This window comes from Erpetoichthys calabaricus, chromosome 17 (assembly GCF_900747795.2).
Source record: "Erpetoichthys calabaricus chromosome 17, fErpCal1.3, whole genome shotgun sequence".
Lineage (NCBI taxonomy): Eukaryota > Metazoa > Chordata > Cladistia > Polypteriformes > Polypteridae > Erpetoichthys > Erpetoichthys calabaricus.
In genome coordinates this window covers 32,066,668-32,077,224 of record NC_041410.2, presented here as the reverse complement: position 1 = coordinate 32,077,224, position 10,557 = coordinate 32,066,668, and the positions used below count along the sequence as shown (strand labels likewise).

At 37.9% G+C, this 10,557-nt stretch overlaps 1 protein-coding gene across 4 annotated transcripts in view; it reads right to left on the bottom strand.

The window, feature by feature from the left end:
* arhgef1b (Rho guanine nucleotide exchange factor (GEF) 1b) overlaps positions 1-10,557 on the bottom strand; it is a 171,333-nt gene that overhangs the window by 59,030 nt on the left and 101,746 nt on the right. For all 4 annotated transcript variants that reach the window (XM_051920616.1, XM_051920618.1, XM_051920617.1 and 1 more), the window contains 4 exons: positions 9,469-9,546; positions 6,866-6,941; positions 4,692-4,859; positions 355-442 (listed from right to left, as the gene is read on the bottom strand). In XM_051920616.1, coding sequence (XP_051776576.1) covers positions 355-442; positions 4,692-4,859; positions 6,866-6,941; positions 9,469-9,546 — 410 coding nt within the window. The remainder of the gene's footprint in view (positions 1-354; positions 443-4,691; positions 4,860-6,865; positions 6,942-9,468; positions 9,547-10,557) is intronic.

The following is a 10,557-nucleotide window of genomic DNA, read 5'->3' as shown; positions in this document are numbered from 1 at the left end:
TTAGCAGAAAAAATGACTATTGGCTGAAGGCCACAGCACCAATGTCTCCCATGCATTTAAGTTCCACTATTCCACTTTGTGAAGTGTAAAAAATGTAAGCATTTCACAGCAGCAAAAGGCTCCACACCCTCATGTGCACCCTGCTCTATGTGGGTAGGCATTACTATCCCTTAAACAATTTCTGTAAACTTAAGCAATTTTACTTTAAGTCAGAAAGCTAAGGATGCTGTGAGTACCAGTCAAAGCACAAACAATTCCATAAAACAATTTTTCCTTTCAAAGCTTATCCACATTGTTTTTACTACATCTTTGAATGCGCAGTAAATTAAATTAGGAATGAAAACAGTAACTTACTTCTTGCGTTCAGACACCGTCTGTGCCACTAGTTCGAAGATCTGGGCTCCACTCTCCCAAGTGAAGATAACATAGAATGCCTTTCGATCTAAGAAAGAAAACAGATACTGTTTGCTTAATGGATGGGACCTATTTAGGGACCTACTGCCTTACAGTACATTCACAATATACCACAAGATCTTCTATGTTGCTTCATTACTTTATTTAAAAATAAAGTCTGAATACTTTTTATGCATAATTTGTTAAAACCCCTGGTACTTTTCAGAGCATAACTGAATGATCACTCAGTCATTAACATCAAAAGATTCTCTTTCTTCTCTGAACTTTCAATAACAAGTAAACATTGACTAAGTGGTTAGTTACCTCACATCTTCTGAAATACTCTTTTTTTTTATTTAAAAATATATTAATTGTGACTGTATCAATATCTGTTAAGACCTTGTTTAGCTCACTCCAAAATTTTATTAAAATGTTAATTTTAATAAGTAAGAATTTAAGGACAGACAGACAAGATATATAATGACTTAAATAAGAAATTAAACCAATGTAATTTTGCTTGAGACAACTATGATAAACAGGAAAGGAACTAGACAAAATTTAATTCCTCAGAAATTGCCACTTTTGTTTAAAAGTTCACAAACGGGTTGCAATGATAATAAATGAAGCTCAGCTGAACACTTTAAATACAGTGAGAATAGGCTTGAAGGATCAATGTGTTTCTCATGGACAATTTTATACATGGGATGCTCCAGAGTAGGGTAAAAAAATAACATATTTTGCTTATTAAAGGAGAAACAACGTATGTAGTTTACTTTAAGGATAGTACAGTGGAACCTCTAGATACGAGTTTAATTCGTTCCAGCACTGAGCTTGTATAGCGAATTTCTCGTATCTAGAACAAACGTCCCCATTGAAAATAATGGAAATCCAGTTAATCCGTTCCGCATCCCAAATATATTAACATAAAAATCATTTTTCCTAACAAATAACACTGATAAATTATATATACTGTAGTCTACCTTTAATAAATAACACTGGTAAATAATATAACTGATTATTAAAAGAATCAAAACAGGTGTCCAAAGTGCAGTAGAGCATTCAATAAATCTTTAAATAAATAATCCTTAAAACAGTTGTGAAGTGGAGGTTTAAAGTACATAAGAATAACAATCCTTTAACACGAGGTTAAAACGTCATCAGGAAGCAGTCTTCAAAAAACAGATGACAATCCCCGGTGCTCCTTCTCTGTTAGCGTCTCAGCTGCTTCTCCCATGCGGGCTCTGCAACAGGCGAGACACTTAATGCAGCTGACCTTCTCTACACCGTCCTGCTTCAGCTGTTTGGCTCGCCTGTTCAGCTACACGCGAGCCTGTACTCGCTCGCTCTCTCGCACCAACTTCCTACTGCTGCGGATTCCTGCCTCCTCCTGCAACCTCCGTTCTCTCTCCTCTCCTCTCCTCTCTTTTCTTTTACTTCTTCTCCCCCTTAACCGGCTCGCGCTTCTCTATATATGCGGGGAAGACATGGCAGTTGCTAGGGTTACCACTTTTAATACAAAAAAATAAGGGACGCATACGTATTGATTCAAAACGGGACGCGCAATTTCGTTCTCAAATACTGGACGATTCCGTATTTTAAAGGACGGGTGGCAACCCTGCCCAGCCCATCAGCCACAGGACAAATCATGGATGTGGGCAGTTTCTCACCTGTGCACTTAGGTGAGAAACGCAGACACCGCAGATCGCCCTGCGGCTCGCTACAGCTACCACGCCCCCTCGCTAAGCCGCGAGCTATACCCACAGCCTGGCACGTGGCTCGTTGCGTGAGCCAATGCTCGTATTTAGATCTGAATTTTTCGCTCATACTTTCCTCGTATTTTGAATTTCTCGTATACAGAGGTGATCGTATCTCGAGGTTCCACTGTACTTTTTATTTTTTACCTCTTCTAACTGAAATATTACATTTTCAAAAACACAGTCAGTGCATGGCACTTTTGCCAATCACACATAACCCAATTGTGCTTTACTCACTCAGAATATGGAACCAAATTAGAAAGCATTTTAAGATGGAAAATCTTTTATCGGTGGCACCTCTGCAAGGAAACCACCTCTTTCAACCTTCGCAAGTATATCCAGTTTTTAATACCTGGAAAAGTTTTGGGATTAAAATGCTCAGAGATCTTTATATAGACAACATATTTACATCTTTTGAACAGTTACATTCAAAATACAACCTCCCAGCTACACATTTCTTTTACTATCTTCAAATTAGAAATTTTGTTAAACAGAAATTGCCCGATTTCCCCCACCTTGCACTCTCCACAATGCTGGAAAAAATACTGCTCAATTTCGAGGAAATAAACACTACAGTAATCCCTCACCTATCGCGGGGGTTACGTTCCAGAGCCCCCCGCGATAAGTGAAAATCCGCAAAGTAGCGACCTATATTTATTTTATTATTTATACATATTTTAAGGCTTTATAAACCCTTCCCACACTCTTATAAACCTTTCTCACTCTCTTGTTAACCTTTCCCACGCTCTTATAAACACTTCCTATGCTCTTAAACACTTTCTACATTCTTAAACACCTCAGACCAACACTGCACACTGCATGCAGCGATCAGATGTCAATGTGTCTGCACTCACTTTGTGAAGGGGGGCAGCTGAACTCACGCTGAGCAGAAATGGACTTTGTGCTGCTTCTGCCAAAATGCCTGCTTGTCGCTCTAAGGAGGAGTGTGTGTGTGTGGGGGGGGGGGGGTGTGAGAGCTGAACGCACCTTCGCTCAAACCCCCCCTTCCCGGAAGCGCAGTATGCTCCTGCCACTTCGCATTGTCAAGGGGGTGGGGAGCTGAATGAACGCTAAGGAGAAGTGGACTTTGTGCTGGCTTTGTGCTGCTTGTCGCTCTGCGTGTCAATAATTTTAAGCCTGTACATCACCAATTTTCCTGTCTCACTGTCTTGTCTTGCGTGAAGTTAAAATGTTTTATAATAGTGAGATGTTACTCATATCCTTAGCCCGACATCCACATATCATGTGTGTTAACAAAGTGTGTTTTATAAGTTTACATGTGTTTAAAGCATGTGGGATGGGTATTTTAAGGTTTAAACTATAAAAATGTTTATTTATACGGTCTTTCTATATCGCGGATTTTCTCCTGTTGCTGATGGGTCTGGAACATAACTTCCGCGATAGTCGGGCAATCACTTGTATTTAAAAACCCGCGAAGTCGTGAATCCGCGAAAAGTGAACCGCGAAGTAGCGAGGGATTACTGTATTTCCGCAATATATAAAATCTTATTAGAGTCCCTACCTTTCAAAGATCCAAGAGGACATTGGGAAGAAGATCTCTTAATCAATATATCAGAAAAGGAGTGGAAGGTAGCAAAGCAGAGAATTCACTCGAGTTCTATATGCGCAAAGCATAGAATTATTCAACTAAAAATTATATATCAAGCCCATCTGTCTCGCTTAAAACTGTCCAAAATGTTTCCAGGGCAGGATCCAACCTGCGAACGCTGCAACCAAGCTCCTGCCTCACTGGGTCACATGTTCTGGGCCTGCACCAAACTAACATCATTTTGGACAAAATTTTTAAGTGCCTCTCAGACAGCCTTGGTATCACAATCCCTCCTAACCCATTAACAGCTGTGTTCGGTGTTCTTCCAGATGGACTTGAACTGGAGAAGGACAAGCAAACGGTGATTGCATTCACTACACTTTTGGCACGCAGACTTATTTTGTTAAATTGGAAGAATCCTAATTCTCCTCTTATAAGTCAGTGGGAAACCGATGTTTTATATTATTTGAAATTGGAAAAAATCAAATTCTCAGTTAGAGGATCTGTACAAAATTTTTTCAAAACCTAGCAGGATTTAATCAATATTATTTTAGAATAAGAGAAATAACTATTACCGCATTTAACTCCCTTCTCCATCTCTTATTTACATAGATATTTACTTCTCCCTTTCTTTTGTTTAATGTTGCCTTATTAAAAAGCCTTAAGCAATTTTCCTTTAGCTAAGCTCTCCTTCTCAGGGGTGGGGTTTGATTTGTCTTCAAATTTGTTGGGTTATAAATTGATCTGTTTGTATGGAATGATTACAATGAAAATTAATAAAAGAATTATCATCCCAAAAAAAAAAACAAAAAAAAAAAAAACAAACATATTTTGCTTATTAAAGGAGAAACAACGTATGTAGTTTACTTTAAGGATAGTACTTTTTATTTTTTACCTCTTCTAACTGAAATATTACATTTTCAAAAACACAGCCAGTGCATGGCACTTTTGCCAATCACACAATAACAATACTGGCCATTACTAGAAGAACTCACCTGTTGCTACTTCTCGTGAAAAAACAGAGTTCAGTTTGATAACTGGACTCAGCACCTCTTTACGATCAGACACTCCTGCTGAACTCTTCATCTGACACTTAAGCACCATTTTATCATCCTGCTTCTGCAGTAAAACTAGAATGTCTGTGAGAAGCAGGACATGTACTTCTAAAAAAAGGAAAAGTAAAAAAGAAAAGAGAGAGAAAGATGTTAATAACCTAGAAAGACATAGAAATGTACAAAACAAATTTGATAAAAAATTTTCTTTCAGATTTGCATTCCAACAACAAAACAATCACAAAAATGAAACATCTGATATCTACAGCTATTTCAATTCAATCTGATAATTAACATGACAAACAAGGTAAATTCAAAATACTTAATGTATTCTGTCTCAAGATACACCATGATTAATTTGTCTTTGAATAACTCTACAATTTTTGCAATATTTTGTATGCATATCAGATGCAATCCTTGAGCAATGCTCAATGGCAGTCTACTAGATCATTGTTTGTTTGACTTTGAACTACTGATTCTAGTACTTTATTTAGTTGGTATTTAAAACACATAAATAAATAATACTACTACTTAATAAAGTAGTAATAACAGGGCACAAAGAAGCAGTCAACCCTTGCCAGGATCTGAGTCCATCAAAGTGCAAAAAATAAATTTCAGTAGAACCTCTCATGGAGTACTCACTTGATTTATAGTTGTTTTCCCAATTCACCACACAAAATTTCACTATTTCCCCATAATAGTCTTTAAACCCTGTTTCATAAATATGAAGAATCCTATGCCTACAAAATAAACTGGAGAAGATTGTCTCTTCTCTCTTTAAATTTATCCAATTGATTATTATGTATTCCTCCGATTTTTAATTTAAATTCCTTTAAATATATTGCCGTTGCTAGACTCCCACTCTAAAACATTGCTACATTAATATTTTACTGTTATTTTAGAAGAGACTAAACAATCACTCATTTCATGGATAGGGAGGGAGAGAGGAAAGAAAAAGGGGCGGGGGAGGGTTTGGAGAGAAAGGTTGTTAAGGTGGGGAAACCTGTAGTTACATTGTTTGGACATTGCTATCCCTTGTTCTTCAAAGCTTTTTCACTATACTTCCTTTCATCTATAAATAATAACCAGATTTCAATAAGCTCTAAGGCTGCTAAATACCACCTGGCATCTTACAGGAAAAAACAAGTTCAATACATGCTTGGACTGATTTACTTTATAACTCAACTAGACAAAGAGCCTGTTTCGACAACGTAAGATGAAAAAGGCAAGAGTGTGTGTCAGCAGTGTATGAAGAACAAATGATAAGTAACGAAGAAGTAGTTTTGTAATAACTGTAGTCCGCTTTACTCATTACTGTACAGGCTTGTACTGTTAGTTGATGAATTTTCCAGGCCTATAGTATAATATTGCATGATGAATGTTCCAGTACAATATGGAATAGTAATAAGTATAAGCACCACAAACCTGATATAGGTGTATTGAATGAATGCATAATTGAATCAGAATGCGTAATTAGGCCTCGAGCTGTAGTTGAAATTGCCTTTCAGGCCTCTAGAGCTTTAATCGAAGTTGCCTTTCTCTGTGAATTTTTGCGGCCGTAAATCCGCTGCCTGCCGCGATGTTGGGGTTGGATGTCAGTCTCGTAAGGTTTTTCGGGCAGCTGCGCAGAAGGCGACTGCGCACTCAGCTTCAGACGTGCGCAGAAGGCGACTGTGCATTCGGTTTCGGATGGACGTGAGTGAGTGAGGAGGCAGGCGAATTATGTATTAAGATTCTGTTACAAATTTCAGCTGCATAAAATAATATCTCCTGTTTAGTTACTGCATGACCTATTGAAAGTTGTATTGCACTTAAGAACTATTTGTTTTGCTTTAATTGCAGTGTGTATGATGGTATACTATTAGCGCTGTGCCACTTTTGTTTCTTCTGCTGCTTCTCTCAGTCATCTTTGCATTAGGGGAGTGGGGAAGGCAGGCTGGGAACTATTCTTTCCTCTCTTATTGATAATTGTGACCGGTCTTATTTTTCTGTTCCCTTTTCCCATAAAATAAATTAAAACATCAACATTTGTTTTTATGGAACATTTCACATACGAAGTACATCAAAATGCTAATAAAAACTGTTCACCAAAAAAAAAAAAAAAAAGACTGACTCACCAATGGTCTTCTCTTTGTTCACTCTCCATAACAAGGGACCCTCATGGATCATTTGCTTTGTTGACAAGTCCAAGTTCTATTAAAGACAAAGAGTAGGAGTCAGCAAAATGCCTAAGTTAATAAAACAAACAGGTTTAGATAAAACTAGGGATGCAGTAACTTATGCTATTAAGAATATTTATGAAATAGATAACTATATAATTTCATAGACATCGGTAAAACACATTTAAACATATGACAGAGGTAGAGGAGGCAGGTGAAGTTAGAGGAGTATAGGGTCTTGCAAAATGTTAGTCATCAAAAGACTGATGAAAATGTGCAAGCTGAATTTTCACAGTATGCAAGCACAACAGTAATGCATGAACACCTGAAAACAAAACATGCTGTAACAAAGGCACAGATTGAAAAGGTCTCACTTATAAATGCAAACTAGCATTGTTAATGTAAATATCTAAAACAAGTGTTAAAATATGATGCAGCACAGGTCCCATCTTCAAGAATTGCATCCGTCAAATTTCCATACCATGGACATCATATGCAATGTAAATATTAATTCCATAACCCAAAACAACAGGAACCCATACAGATTTGTTGTAAAATTTACTTATCAGTGAACAACTAATTATGCCAAATGTCAGAACTAAGAGGGACAGAGTTCCTGACGTTTTGCAGAAATCAGCTATAAGTTTGGAGAAAATTGTTCCTCCAAAACCAAAAACAAATTTTCTATTTTGCATTTCCTTGAAATATATACTGCTCAAAAAATTAAAGGAACACTTTTTAATCAGCGCATAGTATCAAGTCAATGAAACTTGTGGGATATTGATCTGGTCAGTTAAGTAGCAGAGGGGGTTGTTAATCAGTTTCAGCTGCTTTGGTGTTGATGAAATTAACAACAGGTGCACTGGAGGGCCAACAAAGAGATGACCCCCAAAACAGGAATGGCTTAACAAATGGAGGCCACTGACATTTTTCCCTACTCATCTTTTCTGACTGTTGTTTCACTAGTTTTGCATTTGGCTACGGTCAGTGTCACTACTGGTAGCATGAGGTGATACCTAGACCCTACAGAGGTTTCACAGATGTGCACATCAATACGTGCCATTGACAGAAGGTTTGCTGCCAGCACAGTCTGAAGGGCATGGAGGAGATTCCAGGAGACAGGCAGTTACTCTAGGGGAGCTGGACAGGGCCATAGAAGGTCCTTAACCCAGCAGCAGGACCGTTATCTGCTCCTTTGAGCAAGGAGGAACAAGATGAGCACTGCCAGAGCCTTACAAAATGAAATCCAGCAGGCCACTGTTGTGAATATCTCTGACCAAACAATCAGAAACAGACTTCATGAGGGTGGCCTAAGGGCCCGATGTCATCTAATAGGCCCTGAGCTCACTACCCGGCATTGTGGAGCTCGATTGGCATTTGCTTTTCACAGATGAGAGCAGGTTCACCCTGAGCACATGTGATAGACGTGAAAGGGTCCAGAGAAGCCGTGGAGAACATTATGCTTCATGTAACATCATTCAGCACGACCAGTCAGGTGGTGGGTCAGTGATGGTCTGGGGAGGCATATCCATGGAGGGATGCAGAAACCTCTACAGAATAGACAACAACACCTTGACTGCCATTAGATATCGGGATGAAATCCTTGGACACATTGTTAGACCCTATGCTGGTGCAGTGGGTTCTGGGTTCCTCTTGGTGCATGACAATGTCTGACCTCATGTGGCGAAAGTATGCAGGCAGTTTCTGGAGGATGAAGGAATTGATACCATTGACTGGCCCCCACACTCACCTGACCTAAATCCAATAGAACACCTCTGGGACATTATGTTTCGATAAATCCGACGCTCCCAGGTTGCACCTCAGACTGTCCAGGAGCTCAGTGATGTCCTGGTCCAGATCTGGGAGGACATCCCTCAGGACACCATCCGTCTTCTTATTAGGAACATGCCCCAACGTTGTCAGGCATGCATACAAGCACGTGGGGGCCATACAAACTACTGAGTACGATTTTGAGTTGCTGCGATGAAATTTTGGCAAAATGGACTAACCTGCTGCATCATTTTTTCACTTAACTGTCGGGGTGTCTTTGAATTCAGCCCTCTGTAGGCTGATCATTTTCACTTCCATCAAATGATGTGGCATCCTTTTGTTCGTAACACATTACCCAGTCCATATCAGTATAGATATCCAGTATGATTTTTTCCCCATTGAGATCTGATGTGTTTTCAAAGTGTTCCTTTAATTTTTTTGAGCAGTTTATTTTATACACGAACACACACTTACACCCACACACACACTTTGTTGTTTGAAACTGCACATTATGGAGGTTTAGTAATAATACTTGATTTTTTTTTTCAAATTTTGGACAGGAGTCTTGCATTTCAATTTGCAAATAAATTTTGTGCTTTTTAAAATTACAGTTCTAGTTAGAAGCATTTACATAATTATGCCTACAGTATAATATTTTCAGTGAGCTTAAACTGCATTTGAAATGAAAATGTTACTAAACAGAAAAAGATGTATAAGCACTATGCCTGAAACTGGACTGATTCAGCCCTAGCTACCATTATCAGTAGGTTTGTTCAATATTTATGACTTACCTTGAATTCAGACAAAAGTGTATCAGTGCTTTGCTTTAGACTGGAGAGGTCAAGTCTTCGCTGATAATCATTCAGTCGCTGACAGAAAAGGATGAAATTAGTCATTGGGGAAAAAGCACGCCCACCTTCACTAAATAATAATTAAGAGACATGACAAAAAAAAAATTAACCAAATGCAGAAAATAGAAGATAGGCTGCTTACATGCATAAAATTTAGGTTTTGGATATCTGACAAAGCTTTTAATATTGTACATCTCTACAACGTTAAAATATTTGATTAAGAAGGATGGTGCCAAGACACGTCTTAATTTTAGGTGCCGAGTTACACATCATAACTTTGAATAAATCTGTATGGCATTAACATTTAGCACATAAAGATATATTTCTTATTTAAAAAATAATTTTTGACATTTAATGACGCATTTTAATTATATATTTTTATTCTCCAAAAGTCTGTTTTTAATTGGAATTTTAAATAGATCTGACAAATTCACATACTTTGCCTCTTAGATGCTTTCTCCCTCCCCAACATTTAGTGCCACTGATATTATGTTCTTCCATGCCATAGTACAATAATTCAAACTGCTCTAAATGAGGATCTCTACAAAATGTTCTTCATGGTCCAAGATGGTAGAAAACTGTGGTACTGATTTTCTTTGAAATACTGAAAATCCAACACTTCATGTAGGGTATAAACCAACTTTTACATTTTAGCTTGGTACTGTTTAGTTATACATATGTAATTTCTAGATGCTGAACATTTTTTTTTTTAAAGATTTTAAAACTCACATTCTTGATAGGAACTATGATTATATACACTGGCAATACTAGAATACAATGTTTTTCTTCATACAGAGAACCTTAGACACATGAAATAAGTTACCAAACAATGTGGTGAACAGTAGGACTTTAGGGACCTCCAAAACTAGCATTGATGTTATTTTGGGGGATGTAAGCAGAAAGGACTAGTGAGCTTTGTTGGTCTGAATGGCCTTTTCATCTTCTAGATTTTTCTAATTTTCTGGATGGTCTTGTCTGTTATCAAACATGGATGTGTAGTGGGGAGTTCCGTTACCAGCAGTGTTATTT